At 47.3% G+C, this 16,183-nt stretch overlaps 2 protein-coding genes across 2 annotated transcripts; both read right to left on the bottom strand.

The window, feature by feature from the left end:
• Window positions 1–8,793: 8,793 nt before the first annotated feature.
• Window positions 8,794–10,470, bottom strand: LOC119323087 (STOREKEEPER protein-like). Its single transcript, XM_037596662.1, has one exon. The coding sequence runs from the start codon at window positions 10,357–10,359 to the stop codon at window positions 9,247–9,249; it is 1,113 nt and encodes a 370-aa protein (XP_037452559.1). The 5' UTR covers window positions 10,360–10,470; the 3' UTR covers window positions 8,794–9,246.
• A 348-nt stretch (window positions 10,471–10,818) lies between these two features.
• Window positions 10,819–15,236, bottom strand: LOC119323088 (probable tyrosine-protein phosphatase DSP2). Its single transcript, XM_037596663.1, has 5 exons — window positions 14,920–15,236; window positions 14,725–14,818; window positions 11,518–11,575; window positions 11,333–11,376; window positions 10,819–11,207 (listed from the first exon to the last, which is right to left on the bottom strand). The coding sequence occupies exons 1-5, from the start codon at window positions 15,156–15,158 to the stop codon at window positions 11,034–11,036; spliced, it is 609 nt and encodes a 202-aa protein (XP_037452560.1). The 5' UTR covers window positions 15,159–15,236; the 3' UTR covers window positions 10,819–11,033.
• Between the last annotated feature and the right edge of the window lie 947 nt (window positions 15,237–16,183).

Raw genomic sequence — 16,183 nt, 5'->3', positions numbered from 1 at the left:
AAAAAAAGGTGCAGCTGCATCAACCCCTCAAAAAAAAAAAAGGTGCAGCTGCATCAGGATGAAAGATGTTAGGTGGACGGCGGGTGGACACGGCGTGTCCCCGTTGACGTGACCGCCTGTGCGTGTGCTGCTTGGCCTAGGTGTGTGTATCTGCATGCATGACCAGATGCTCCTCCGTTGTTGTCACGAAATGAATACTGCTGTGCTGCTAGTGCTCGGTGGGCAGGCACGTCGCCACCTCCGACGTCTACCCATGGATGGCCACTGCTCGGGTTCGGCAGAGGGTAAAGTAACTGTGGTTCGGTATCCGGTCGCCAAGTTAGGGCGATGATTGGTTGGATGGTTAGAGCCACAGTGGTATCTCAGCCCATCAGAGTTGAAGTCTTACTGCTCCCATTATTTTTGAATTTATTTTAGAATTCACGGCAATACGCTTTTAGCGGAAGGAGACGTTTCTGTTGATGACGAGGCGTCTATGCTAACTTCGTAAATCTTAAAATGATATGTCGGTTCAGTCTCTCAGAGATGCTCATAGGGGTAGGGTGTGCGTGTGTGCATTCATAGGGGTGAGTGTATGCGTATATGTATGAGTGCTTGTGTTTGTACTGTGTTCAATAAAAAAAACTAGGGCGAAGCAGTCACGCAAGAGTATAAATAAAATGGTTGTTTGAATTAAAAAGGTAAGGGCGTCTAGAGTCGGACTTCGCAAATCCAAACCCTTAAACGCCTGCGGACAGTGACCGGTCATGTCTTAAATATTTGACTCTATAACCGGACATCTCAAATTAGAAACCTCAAATCCATATTATTACCTGCGACGAGAAACATTCAAAAATACTTATGAATTATAAAAATGTGCAAATAATTAATCAAATGTTTGTATAACAAAAATAAATATTATGAATTGTGATTTTAAAAATGTTTGTCCTATTTTAATTATATGAATGTTTTATTAAAGGTAATACTTGAATATTTTTAAAATTACATGACTGTTTTTTAAAGTACCAAGTTACTTTAATTGTATGTATAATATTTGTAACACACAAATATTAAACTTTACTTCTGTTATTGTGGTTATAACTTATATATTTTTACAAATTTCTAATAAACCAAAAAAGAAACACCATGTGCTAAATGGACGCACTAACTGCAGCCTATTTAAACCACACGAGAGTCTTCGTTTACTATAACTTAAAGCTTTCTATGCATTGTATATTCCCCTCAAAGAAAAAATCTATGCTTGGCTTGGGGACGACGTTATTGCATGGGGTCCAGAGAAGCATTGCAGGTTTACGGTCAAGTCGGCATATAATCTAGCGTTTGAGGAGGCTAACAGGGCTACTGATGTGGCGTCTAGTACGTCACCGGACGGTAATCGTTCGTGTTGGCAATATATATGGAAGTGCAATGTTACCCCTACAATTCGAAACTTAGCATGAAGATTGTCAACAGATTCACTGCCCACTTGGAAGAATAAACACATGATTGGTCTGGAGATGAGTAGTACATGCCTTGTCTGTGGCATGGAGGAAGAAGATAATTTCCACCCTTTTATAAGGTGTCGGTTGGGGCGGGACTTATATGAGCAGATGTCCACCATATGGCAGATCCCCGACCTGTTATCATTTCAAAACTCGGGAAAGGAATGGCTCCTCAACGCGCTTGGCCAACTGGGTGATACTCAGAGTCAGTGATGCATGATATTGCTAATTTTCTGGAGATGCTGGTTCATACGCAATGAGGTTACACATGCCAAACCGGCCCCTTCCATGGCAGTGTCAGTACGTTTCTTCCAAAGGTACCTGGATGAACTGATTGGGATTCGGGTTGGTGACTGCTAGGATCCAGCAAAAGGGAAAGAAAGCATAATCATTGGTGGTGCGGAGCAATATATGAAGAAGCATGTACAAGATACACCGTGGAAGCCCCCCAAGAGGGGTTGGGTCAAATTAAATACAGATGGTTCCTTTGATGAATCAGGTGGAGCGGGAGCCGGGATGATCCTGCGGGATAACGCTGGAGCGATAATTTTCTCATCATGCAGAACCTTGTTCTCTTGTAGAGATGTATTGGAGGCAGAGCCATGTGCATGCATGAAAGGTTTGTCCTTTGCAATCCGGCGGTCGGAGCTATCAATTGAAGTTGAGATGGATTCGAGCAATGCAGTGTCTATGATTTCTTGTGAGAAGATGGACCGCTCAGTTTATGCCCCTTTGGTGGGTGAGATCAAGTACGTGTTGAGTCTTAGAAAGTTTTGTATTACTCATGTACCTCATAGTCAAAATAAAGCTAGTGATAAACTTGCTAGTTTTGCTAGATCCGAGGGCCGAACCATTACTTGGGTTGGATCGGGCCCGGAGGAAGTGTTGAGGATTGTCCGTGATGATTGTAAGAATTTGATCATTGAGTAATACATTTCTTTACCCGAAAAAAAAAGAAAAAATCTATGCAATGTATCTACTACCACTATAAAAGAAAGAGAGGGCGAAGAACCAGATCATCCTATCTATCGAAACCTTTTTTTTTTGCATGGTAATACGTGTCTCGTTTATATAGAATAAAGATCAAGTTATAAGGCACGTAAGCACCGACCATACATGACTGAAAAGATAGGAAAATCCTATGCAAAATACCAGCGTCTGTCCCTTTCCTTCGACACCACCGAAGCGGCCACCAAAGGGTAAAAAGACAGATCACCTCTTCGCCCAAGCTCGACGCGGCTCCATCGCTGATCAGCAGCTTTACAGACCTCCAAAGTAGTTTGCCAAAAGCAAAACCATAGCCGTTGAAAGAATCAGACCGGGGCAACATGTCCCCGGACACGCCATCGAACTTCAGAACTGACACCCTCGCATGACGACGACGTCGGAGAAGGAAACCAGAACTACCTGCTTTCGACCACAGACCCAACACAAGATACTCCATCTTCCAGATGTCACTTGCGTAGACAACCGCCTGCGCGTACTCCTGAACGACAAAACCTCCCTGCTCCACCATGACGTCGGAGACGACGCCACAACAACGGGAACAGAGCAGAAGGAGAGACATACCTGATGGAGTCGCCGCCGCCTCGTCAACACCATCCATGAACCCTAACGTTGTCGATCTGAGGGATCGACAGAGACACGATGCCATCAACTCCGAGACGCCGCCATGAAGGACACCGCCGGTGTGGGAGTCGGGTTGAGGCAGATTTATTCGTCCGGGCGCCGCTCCCACCACCCCAACGACGCACCACGACCTACAAATCCAAAACCTAACTACAAAGCGGAGGAACGGAGTCCTCCTATCTATCGAAACCTGCAATTTAATGGTGGAAAAAGTCCATTTTAAACCTTGAATTCGTAGACGTTCGGTGAAACGAACCCTCAAATCTAAATCCCGGTCGATTGCACCCTGAACTATGCAATCCCGGTCTAAATCAAACCTTCGAGTCGTTTGGATGGGCGGGATTACTGGGATTTCGCTGAGGGCACACACCTGCATCCTGCTGGGCCGGCCCGCTTTAGTTTTCTTTCGTTAAAAAATAAAAATTTACAAAGGGCCCTACACCTTGCTCCTGCTGGGCCGGCCCACTTTTAGTTTTTGTTAAAAATTTGTTCAGAATGCTTTTTCCTATATTTCTTAAAAAAAATTAAAGAAATGTTCGGGATTAAAAAAATATCTCTGTTTCAAATATTGTTCACCAATTTAAAAAATATTCGTGCATTCTAATTTCGTTTCGGAGATTCAAAAAAGCATTCCTTGTTCGATTTTCTGTTTTTCTGTTTCATTTTGCTTTCTCTTACCTTGTTCGATTCTTTTTTTTTTCTGTTTACAAATATTTGTTCTAAATTAAAACATAGAACTACTTCAAAAAACCATTTTCTTACAAAGAAGTTCAATGAAATTTAAATATTGTTCAGTGGATATCACAAAAATGTTCAACATGTATTAAATACTGTTCAACGTATATCACGAAAATGTTCAATTTTTATTTAAGAAATTTCAACAATGAACTTTATTCAAATTCGTGAACCTTTTTTCTAATTCGATGAATTTTTTCGAAATCAATGAACTTTTTTGTCGAAATTGCTGAAAATTTTCAAATTCAATGAACTTTTTTAAAATTTGATGAATTATTTTAAATTAACAAACTTTTTCCATTTTTGCGAATTCAATTGGTACTATTCTTTTTCAAAATTTTGATTTCTTTCAATTTTTTGTTTTTGTGAACAGTTTTTAAATTTATGTTTTCTTTATTCAAATAATTTATAGCTGGTTTATAATACAGCTATATGTTTACTGTTTGTACTGAAGATAGGGTCAAATAGTTTGTTTCCTCTTATAAACAGCAACGTGAGCTTGTCATATTGGTTGACGTACGTGCCGTGCAAATTGGTGGCTGGAGTTCGATTCCCAATCTGGGCGAATAAAACTTTATTTTTTTCTGCTTCGCGTTTTTCGAACCGGACTAAAGCGCCGAGTACGATGTCCCGCTCGGGGTGTTAGGTTCAGAAGTCTTAGTACTTTTTCTAGTCCAGGGACTAATAAAAAAAAACTTTTCAGTATCCTAAAAAAAAAGATTCTTTAGTAGAGTCTTTTTCTAGTCCTTGTAGAAAAAGTCCCTTCCGTTTGGTTTCTAGGAACTTTTTAGGGACTTTTTCTAGCTTCTGAGACTAAAAAGTCCCTGAACCAAACACCCCCTTACTGTGCGTACGTCCGAAGTTCTGCCGCAAAGAATTTTTTTTGAGCAAACAAAAAAAATAAATTGGCTGGCCTAGTGCGGAGGACGGTGCTCCTTGGCCCACCAGCTAGACAAATCCCGGTTGAAATTTGTCAAGGTTTGATTTAGACCGGGATTGCATAGTTTAGGGTGCAATCGACCGGAATTTCGATTTGGAAGTTCGTTTCGCCGAACGTCTACGAGTTCAGGGTTTAAAATGAACTTTTTCCTTTAATGGTCTACATCCCTCCAGCATACTAAACGTGTTTTACGCTTTAATTACCCACCATGCCATTACTTAATCCTCCGTGGTTAAAGCTACAAGCCATGCATTAAGCCATCGCTAATCCATCCATCGTTAAAAAGAAAAAAAATACTGCCGCAACCCCACACACGCACGCATGCACGCACGCACGCCCTCCTACTCCTGCTCCTCTCGCGTCGCACGCCGCCTCCCCGCCCCGCCGAACCGCTGCCCGATCTAGCTAGCCATCGACTACCAATCCCTTCATCCACATCAAATCGCCCTTGCCGAGAATGCGACGCACCTTGCCTCTGCCCAGTCGCCGCCGGCCGCTCCTACCAAGCGAGGCAGAGGGTCGCCGCCCGCCGCTCCACCGATCTGCCGCTTCCCCACGGCACTCAGGCCATCGCTCCTCCACTCGGCTGATGCCCCACGTACGTGGTCGCCACCGGCCTCTTTTGGAGCGCGGGTCGCCGTGACCGTTCGCCGCTCCTTCGCACATACTGTGCTGCGCCGAATGGAGCTTGCTGCAGGAGGCGGCCGTGCGGACGAGGAGCATCAGATCCGGGCGCACCTCCACGTCGGGGAGGCACAGCACCGCCACGGTTGACGCGGGAGAGCACATTGAGCACCTCGGCATGCCGGCCGCGAGGAAGGTGTCAAGCATGATGCAGAGAGGCCTCCGGTGGGAGCGACACGTCTATACACAGTGTGGGCAGGCGCCGTTTGGGGGTTCGCTCCTGTAGCAACGCTGATAGTCCTCCAGTCTCCAATCCATCCAATTTGATAGAACTGTCACCCAGGTGCGTTGGGAGGCAGGAGCTCGAGGTATGCGTTCGTATTGGTTCCAGATGGTGAGCTTCACATCCACCTGATTAGATTTTTTTTTCAAGTGATCCCCATCGATCTCTTACTGAAATAGACAAATCTCTGATCATCACTATAGGACATAGCCAAACATTCATGAGAAATACTGCATTTTCAGATTTCATGTTGTGCAAAGTATTTTTGTCATGAAAACATTATACAACTTAAGCTACATAATTATACATAAATAATGTTGTGGTAGTTTTGGTTGTTTTGTGTATTGATCGATAGTGTCCTCTTTAATTTTTGGGCCTACAGAGGTTGCTTTGAATGTTACCTGAATCTTTGAATGTTGTTGCGTCCTGATGCTTTACAGTTTCTAGGTGAACTTTCTTACTGTTTTTTCTTATTATTATTTTTGGTGCTCCTTTGAAGCCCGAGGACATCTCTGTCTTCATCATTCCTGCCTTGTACGACACTGGTATCTCTATCTTCGTCGGCTCCTCGCCAAAGCCCTGTACGGCATGGTGCTCACCTGTGTCCAGTACTACTCCCACCGCACACTAACTGTTGGACCGAATGTTGGAGTGCCCTTATAGCATGAGGTGCTCACCCGTGGCCAGTACCGTAGAGTTGTGAAGTCCATTGACCTTTCATAAGGCATGTGTGAGTTCTGCAGCTAAGCTTTGTTTCTGCTCAGGTCTCCTAATAATATGTATTTATGTTTTCTGTGATATTGCTCCATAGTCACATGTACAAGTAAAAAAGATAGTACATGCATCTCCTAGGCAAATTTATCTATTTCGTATTGTTCTGGATTTAAGAGTCAGCATTTAAATTGCCCTGGATTAAAGTTATGTGCACTGATATTTATTGGTTGCAGATTTGCTGAAGTCGTAGTTTGCAAAACCCATGATCCATTCCATGCTCTAGCTTTTTACTATTGGCTTTATCTTTCCAAATAGATGAATGCATAAAAAGATTGTACATATGCTTACTTGTTCTTGAGACATAGCACTCTGAACTAGGAGTCAAGTAGAAGGCCTTTATCCATTTCAAAATCTTTGAGGATCTGTACCTGCTTGTTCTTGCCCATGTTTTGTGTGTTTGTGAAGGGGGTGGAGGGCGCATACTGATCAATTTCGGCAGAGAAGGCCGAGCAATTAACAAGGTAACTGAAACTTATCTATCCCTCTTGAATGGCTGCACTACTTGTCTTCTTATGATAGGGTTTTCTTGTAATGCAAGGAAGGGCTTTATTTTGTAAAACACATTTTTAACACAGGCTTGTCTGAACTTTGTAGAGCCGTGTACTTGGTACATTTTAATTTAGAATATGTAAGCACCTTTGGCACTGAGGAAGTACGCTTGCGCTCACCAGATGTATTATAAAATGTCAAGCCATATCAAACATCTCTGGTGTCTGAGTATTAGTGTGCAAATTTGTTAGATCTAATTTTGCAGGCATAATTAAGAAATTTCCTCTAAACTGTATTTGCTTTCTATTGTAGGACCTACTACATGCCAATCGTGCCAATTCTTCAGGAGTTCGTGTGTGTTGTGCCTGTAGTTATTTGTGGAAGCCTACATGAGATTTCTCACTTGTCTGTAGGAATATTGTTCCTTTACCAAGCCTGTAACCATTTTCTTTATACAGAATCACTAAATGCCATGCGATTGAGAAAGTTATTCGGTACTAAACTCTAGAAAGATCTCCAAGCCTTACTTTTCTTTCACTAAGCATGAAGTTTCAAGAAACAAATCATGATGCATTAAGTAAACTTGCTAAGTGAGCACTTTCTCGCTAATTGAGTGATCAGTTTTCCCATGAGACTTGATTGCTACTGCGTTTATATGTTCTGCCAAAAAAATTACAAGCTTCTTGTAGGGACACAGTATGTGCTGATACACCAGTTTTTTTTTTTTTTTGAGAAATGCTGATATACCAGGCAGGGATACATATGAAGCTCTTTCTGGAGAGGAGGATAAGCTATCATATGGAGCAAATGGAGTATGGAGTGTACTCAAGCATCAAGATATGGATATGGAGTGTAGTCACGCACCATTTTTTTTTAAGACACGCACATTGATAGGTGATTTTTTTTTGTAGTAGCACATTGTCCCAAAGTTCAAATATATTTCTTTGTAACTTTTTTTTTTGTTTGCATTGCATGTGTACGGTTACTAGAAATAAGAAGGCTACTAAAGATTTGAAATAATAGTGCAAATAGTTTTTTGGGTGGAAAGCGAACCTTATCTACACAACAGTACATTTGAAATATTTTTTACTACTACAATCAGATTATCCTCTTACATACACAGGTGACGGTTGTAAATATTAGTCTAGACGTGCGTTGCACGTGCAAGCTTACTAGTACATCAAAGTTCATCTGGTGAGGTGGCTAGCACGGCCTGTTCGCTAACTCGAGGTTGGCACCCAAGTGTGCACGCGAACCTTTTTTTTTTTTTGAAGCTCGTGTGCACGCGAACCGAAAATACGGTGTCATGTTGGCGCATTTTTCGCCTTAAGGGCATGTCAAAGTTTTGAAACCACTTGCAACTACAAGGACTAAATGAACATCCATCACTAGCTCAAGGTGCAATTACCTCCAAATTAAACAGCAGAAAAGTAGCACTCCCTCTGTAAACAAATGTAGGACGAATTAAACTGCAAAAACATCTTATATTTGTGTACAAAGGGAGTATAACCCAACAACAGAAAAGTAGTACTCCCTCCGTTCCAATTTACTCGTCGTGGTTTTAGTTAGTTCAAATTTGAATTTGAACTAAAACCACGACGAGTAAATCGGAACGGAGGGAGTATAACCCAGCGCCATGCCCTGGTAACATTCATATAATCCAGCAAGAAAGCCTGAAACAGTCACGCAAGTATAAAATGCTGGTTAAATTAAACAGCAGAAAAGTAGAGGAGTATAACCCAGCGCCATGCCCTGGTAACATTCATCCAATTCAGACTCACGACTCCAGCCTGCACCCAAACCCTGAAACAGCCAAAACAGCAACAAGCTGTCAAAACTAACAACAGAAATGCTTTCCTGAACCAACTACAAATTCAGCGACCGTTTCATACATAACCTCGCACAATCGATGGAACCAGTGGCAACAAAGATTCGCGCAACAACAGCACAATTTGCCAGTTCTAGCGCACTTCGGAAAATATTCTTAATCCACCAGCACAATTTGCAGTTCCAGCACATGTCTCATCATGCTTACACTATAAAGACACCCCTAATTTGCTATTTCTAGCATTTGCTCTGGCCACACGAGAAAAGCATTCTTACAAACAGGAGGCACAATTTGCAGTTCCACCACATGTCTGATGCATCGAGCCAGCCCAATCCGCAGACTCTAGATCATAGTTTCAGAAACATTCTTGCTCCACCAAAACGCCGCATTTCATCGCACCAACTTCAGGTGATCACAGATACAGTTTCAGTTTGTACTAACTTGTAAGCCCATGACGCTCCGATCAGTCGACCAGGTCGATGATCGCCTTGGTCACCTCCCTGGCCAGGTCGTGGCGGCGCAGCTCCACCTTCATCTGCGCCACCCTCTGCCTCTTGATCTTCTCGTCCATCGCGCGCGCCTTGTCGTCGTCCATCATCCCGAACTGCCTCTTGAAGATGCCCGGGTTCGCCGCATCCAGCTCCCTCACCTGCTCCGCCAGGTACGGATACAGCTCGCACATCTCCTCGAACCCCTTTGGCTCCTGGCCATTTGCCGCCTTCGCAGGGGCAGCTGCGGCCGTGTCACCGCCTTCCCAGACCATCTTGGAAAGTTCCAGCACCCGGCGGTCATGCTCCTTGCTCGGGGGCTCGCCCTTCTTGCTGAGAAGGAGGTAACGACGCCTCAGGGCCAAGACCTTCCCCTGGAGTTCCTTGCTGCCGTAGGCACGGTTGTCGAGCTTTCCTGCAAGGGCGTCCACGAGGGCGTCCGGCTGCGGCAGCGTGCCGTGCTGCTTTTGGTGAGCAGCAAGGGCCTCGAGGATACGCACCTCGTCGTCGGTGGACCAGATGCGGTTGAAAGCGGCCGGCTTCTTGGTCTCCGCCGCTGCCTGGGGCTTCCGGCCCTCTGGCGCCTGCTTTGGAGCAAGCTTCGGCGGCGGCGGCGGCGGCGCCTCCTCCTCGGACTCACCCTCCTCTTCTTCCTCGTCGGAGGCGTCCGATTCCTCGCTCTGCCGCGGCGGCGGCGGCGGCGGGGGTTGTTTCTTCAGGGCGGAGGGAGGGGCCGCCTTGGTGGGCTCCTCCTCCTCCTCGTCGGAAGAAGAATCGGAGTCACCTCCCTGTTGCGGCGGCGGAGGCTTGTTCTTGGGGGTGGCGGCGGCGGCTGGGGCCGCGTGGGCGGGCTCCTCATCAGACTCCTCCTCGTCTTCCTCTTCAGACTCCTCCTCCTCCTCCTCTCCCTCCTGCGGGGGCGCCGGCGTGCTCTTGGGGGCCGGGGTGGGGGCGGGGGGAGGGGACTCGGCGTCTTCGCCCTCCGACTCCTCGGAGCGCGAGCGGGATTCGCTCTCCTCAGAGGAGGCAGCCGGAGGCGGAGGCGGAGGCGGGGGTGCCGCCTTCTTCGCGGCGCGCTTGGGGGCCATCGCCGCCGGAGACTAGGGTTTGGGAGAAGAAGAAAGGTGGGCGGCGGCGGCGGCGGACTCGGTGGTTTGCTCTCTCAATTTGGGGGTTTATTAGGGGAAGGAAAGTATCAGCGTACTCCCTACGATAACCCTTTCTCTCCTGCGATGCGAGGCACTCGGGCTTACCAGGCCCATGTCCATTTGGGCCTCATGGCTTTATTCAGTCCATGTCCATTCTGGCTAGACACACTCACAGCTCTAAAACAAAAACCGTTTCTAAAAAAACTAGACTCACTATTTTTCTTAGGCAAAAAGAAAAAATACTAGGCTCACTCACAAGCAGGAGAAGTAGTTAGTTGTCAAATGGCATCAGTAAACAGTAAACATTCAGTCCATACCAGCATTTTCAAAATAACATCTCGGAAAATCCTATCAGATCGATCATTCAATGGTGTTCTACCATTTTTTTTGCGGGAATAATGATACTGTGCCATACACTTTGAATTGTTATTTTTGAGCATTCAAGGAGTACATCTCTCATTGGTCCCCTTGTATCTCTCACAGATATGGCCCATGATTGTTCTAGTAACATTATTCTCTGTAAATCGCCGCGGGAAAAGACAGGTCGTCGCAGCCGCATGGTGGCACGATCGGGACAGGCCAAAAGAGAAACGAAAAACGCTCGCTCGCTTTCATCAACACTGCGAGGCCAGCAGATGCACCAAGCTTGACGTGTCGAAGAGCTCCATGAACCTCTGGTCGGTTTTCCTGGCCTTGGCCGCCGCGAAGTGCAGGTACTCGTCCAAGACGGAGGACAGGCGCCACTTCTGCAGCTTCCTCAGGCAGCCCACCACGCAGCCGGTACGGTGCTGAAAGAAGCATATGGTTATGATTTTCGTTTTAAAGTGTTGTATGAGGTTGCCGTCAAAAAAAAAAAGTGTTGTATGAGGTGTAGGGTGCAGAATGGATGGATGATCAATGGAGGCCTACGTACCTTGCCTCTCTTGCAGTGGATGAGCACCGGATGGTTTCTTACGTCTGAATCAAGTGAAAACAAACAAGGATATGTGTCAGAGATTTCAAGTGATCTTTCAGAGAATGGGAGATTTCAAGTGTGATGTGTGGTTTTGCAGCCTTCAATCAGTGAAGATGTCTGTAAGTAAGTGTATGAGATAGTACCAAGGATGACTTTGAGCGCCTCGCGGATCATTTCTTCGGGGATGCCGACAAACAGTTCCTGCACTCGCAACAAGGTACGTAGTACATTTCAGTTATTTGTTGGCATTTCGCACACACAGTATAGGTTTTCAAAAGGGAGTTTGCATTGCAGTTGCAGTGCACACATGGATGATTCTGAACTAAAGTTGGTGAGCTCGACGGTAGGATGCATTGTTAATCGCCGACAGAATAAGCTGTGACCGAACGTCAACTTGCCAGCGTCGACGGCCTTTGGCGTTCCACTAACTAGCAGATCATAGCTTGGTGAGCAAAGAGCCGACAGTGGAATATGTTCTCGTCGAGTCACCGTTGCAGTGGATATCAGATAAAAACTAGAGCTTTTGACACGTGATGATAGGCAAGCAGACATCCCGTTTTCCATGTATGCAGACATGTGGTACTAATGCAGAGCGTAGCATGGCAGGTAAAAAGGCGAGCTGGTTGATCAGATATTCTAAATATACTAAACCTGGCCAGGTTTGGTTTACCACGTTTTTTTGACTTTTTCTTATCAGTGAAAATCGGACCAATCGAGAGATGACACGTTATTTATTGGGGGATATGACTGGGGGACGTACGCTCTTAGTAGATCTACCGATTCTTGGTTAGATATACGTACCGGGCATTCCTTCTGCCCCGCATGAGCATGTGCCATGCATGGATTGGATCTGACCGGATTTGTCGCGTGGTGGGGAGTTTTCAGGCTGGTCACAGTGGGGAGGAACTTAGGAGTAACATCACACACTTCAATACAACTTTGTTTATGTGGCACGTATTTAATGAAGAGAGAGGTGTTTATGGTAACTAGCTAAGTTACCGGAACATCACACACTTCAAGAAATAATGAGTCTATAACCTAATAAATACATCATTGCATGACACTACATAGATGTTCATACCCACTATGGAGATAGTAACATAGTCTAGGGAAGTATGAAGTTACTAGCTTATGTTCTTGCCCATTGTGACCAGGCTCATGTGCCTTGTTTTGACTGATTGTGATCTGCGTGATTGGTTCATGCGACTGTAGATATTTTTTTGTTGGTGTGTGCTGGCTGTTACGGACATTGACACATATTGACCTTTCGAACGTGTACTAGGTGCGCGTTCTATCCGGAAGACTCCAGCGAAAGCCTCCACCGTCTTACGCAGCCGTGCAACCGCTTCTCATCGTATGCGCCTGTATAAAAAGGCTTTTGGACATCACCAATGCGTTTGCCGCACCTCTCTAATCTAGGCGAGTCCACGTCCGGCCTCGCCGCCGGACCGCGTCTTGCCGGAGCTCCCACCGTCGGGACTCCATCTCCGCTGCCATCGGCCCTAGGATGGCGTCCCACAGCATGGCGAGGCTCGCGTGGAGGGCACGACGGAGAGGAGGCAATGGTGGCGTGCATGTGGGGGTGACGCAGACCTCAGGCTGCGGCGTCTCTGCTCAAGCTCGCCCCCGCCCAACAGTCCATCGGCCCCCTGTCGTCGCATGTCGGCTGGGCGTACGTCGGTCCGAGCAGCTTGGCAGGTGTGCACAGCCAAGTGTTGTGCGCCTGACATGGCGATGGCGTTTGTAGGACGCTGGTGGCTGCGAGTACCAACATGACCATGGCGTCCACGGCGACTCTGGTGATCCCGTAGTGCGTGGGGGCGTCAGGATCCATGGGCGCCTGCACCAATATCGCGATGGCGTCCACGGCGAGGTGGTCCTGTAGTGCGTCGGACGGCAGCGTCCATGAGCGCCGAGGCTGCGGAGTGCAAGCAGCCGGGCACCTCGCCGCCGCCGTCGGCGATAAACGCTAGGGGCCCGGCCGGTGACATCCTCACCATCTCCGCCGCCGCCACCACCGGTGAATTCATTGTCTTCACACAATTCATGATCACAATGGCCATCAGTGGAAGACATGGACATCGCCCGTCATCGGAGTCATTCCCCTGGAATTCGGATTTGGGCTGCTGTTATTAGTCGTGTGCGACTCTGCTTCATGATCGGAGTGGTGCTGATGGACAGGTTCGTCGGGCGGTTCTGCGGTGTTTTGTTGCTGGCCATGATTCTTTGTGCTTTTTTTGTCGGCGGGTGCGCCCTGTGCGCCGTCGGGGCGTTGGCTGTTCGATGGATTCTTCCGTTGTTGTTAAGTTTGATTTGAGTCGTGCTATTGGTTGATATTTATCTAGATGCTGTTGGACTCCACTGCAGTCGGACAAGCACGTGTGCGAGTTCTTCGTGCAGCGGTTCCGGCGGTACCGGCGGCAGCACAAAGTGCCATGGCGGCTGGTGAAGCACGCTCTAGCGGCGAGAGGGGAGGACGACGCAACGATGCCTCTGCCAAGACCCGGCTCACGCGCTATGTCAGCTGCACGGGCACGATAGGAGAGGGCGCAACGAGACCTCTGCCATGACCCGGGCACAATGGAAGGGGGCGCAACGATGCCTCTGCCATGACCCGGCTCACGCGCTATGCGACCTTGTCGCAGTTCCGGTGCAAGCATGGCACAGGGAAATGAATTCACAGGACAGACCCAGATCCTGGCAAAGACATGTGATAATTTCTATGACATAATACCATTGTGTGTACCCTCAGCGTCCGCAGACTGATGATCAAATTATTTCGTACACTGGCACGAAGCTACATGCAGGTCGCATGCAACAATTTGGAAAGGCTCTGTATCGTTGCATCGCATGTAACAATCCCATCCCACGACAGGCTCCACTAGAATGATATAAGCTACAAATGAATGTAATGTGTTCAGCCTGCTAAAAAATGGCAATGTGCACTTTTCATCTTGCAAGATGTAGCACACATCATGATAAAAAATGAATATTTTTTAAATTATTCTTGTGCATGCCTTCCTTTTTTGTGACTATAGAGTTATGACTACAAACTTATGCTCATAAAAGTCTTAATTTCATGACAGAAAATAAAAATAGACATATACACGTAACATATCGTGCCGCGCGGGCATGGCTAGTATATACTGTTCCTCATGAAAGAGACGGGTAAATAGACTCTGCAAAGTGCCAATAAGCCAGTTGCCCAAGCAAAGGGGTAGTACTAGAAAAGGCAAGTGCTGCCACAGTCATATGCAGAGCGCGCCGAGCAAGCAAAAATGCAGGTCGATGCAAAGATGGTTTCGCCGTCCTTGGAAATGCATGAATCAAAGGCTGAATTGTTGGCGTACCTTGCGGCCCTGGATTCCGAAGTGGTGGAGCTTGATCCCGCTGCGCCCCAGGAACCGCGCGTTCTGTTCCGGGTACGGCTCCGGGCACAGGTACCTGCAGAAGCAAGCAACACGGGGCGTCGCGCGCGCGTAAGAACAGAGAAGTTTGGGTGCATGGTGGCCGAAGATTTCGGCATGGTAGGGAAGGGGACTCACACGACGGAGCGCAGGTTGAGGGACGCGAGGAACCGGAAGTTGGCCGCGTCGGGGAACCCCGACCGGAAGACGCCGTCGTCGACCATGCCGAAGTTGAGCGGCGGCACGAGCCGTGGCACCTCCTCCTCCTCCCCGTAGCCCAGACTAGCGCAGAGCTGCTTCGGGTGCTTCCATACCTCGGGGCCCTCGTTCTGCTCTGCTTCTTGGGTCCTCTGCCTCGGCGACACCTCCAGCTTCATGTCTCGTGGTGTCGTTGCAGAGGCGGGAAGTGTCAGCCTCAGCCTCAGCCTCAGTTGATGAGTTGAGTCTTGAGTGCGAGACTGTACCGTGTAAGCGTGTGCAACGAGACCGCGATACGGCAGGTTATTTATAGAGGGCGGGGAGCAGGGCTGCCATGTGATCGACGGTGATTTGATTTGGCGAGGAGAAATTTTAGGCGAAAGCGACATGGATCCATCCATCGATCCATAGAAATTTCAGAGCACTGGCGGCAGGGGACACGTCCGATGCGCGACGATAATTGGTGACCGGAGCCAGTTTTTCACCGGATGAGACGAGGCTGGACGCAAACGTTTGTTTGTTTGACTGTCAGTGAGTGAGGCTATGCTAGCAAAGCTCAGCTCAGATTCCAAGATCTCAGAAAACGTAGGATCTATGGCATGGAGTGACACTCGAGACTTCTGCCCATCATGCAAGCCGCCGTGGCGTGGTCGATCTGGGGCTCTGGATCCCGTTGTGGCGTGGTGGATCGGGATTCCGGGCCATCTCGCTCCCGGCTGGTCGTGGTTTGGTGCCGACAGGAAAGCGACATACGTGCCCTGCGGGTGTAACGGGGAGCACGTATGTCAAGTGATTCCGTCGAGCAAGCAGGTCAATGTCCTCGGTGTGCAAGCCAAGAACTTCCGGTTTCGTTCCTGGATAAGGTCCGGTTCAACGATGGCGGCCGGCAAGAGCAGCCAACAGGATGACGGGAAGCAATATTAAACCGTTCTTTTTGAGAAAAACGCAAAGTTCGTTGCCGATGGATCCAGGTTTATTTGTTGGCTAATAATAACTTATGATAAGAAATCCTAGAGACCTAGAAATTCGGAGCATTGATACAAAGAGTAGAAGTTAAGCCACGCGAGCTGAAAATTATAAGGCTGGTCATAGTGGGGAGTAACTTAGAGTACTAACATACATACGTTACTACTCTATGTTACTACCCTTATAGTGGGAAGTGTCATATGTGTAGTAACATACACATGTTTATTTATTGTCTTGT

Source organism: Triticum dicoccoides, chromosome 6B (genome assembly GCF_002162155.2).
Source record: "Triticum dicoccoides isolate Atlit2015 ecotype Zavitan chromosome 6B, WEW_v2.0, whole genome shotgun sequence".
Lineage (NCBI taxonomy): Eukaryota > Viridiplantae > Streptophyta > Magnoliopsida > Poales > Poaceae > Triticum > Triticum dicoccoides.
This window is presented reverse-complemented; position numbering and strand designations above follow the sequence as displayed.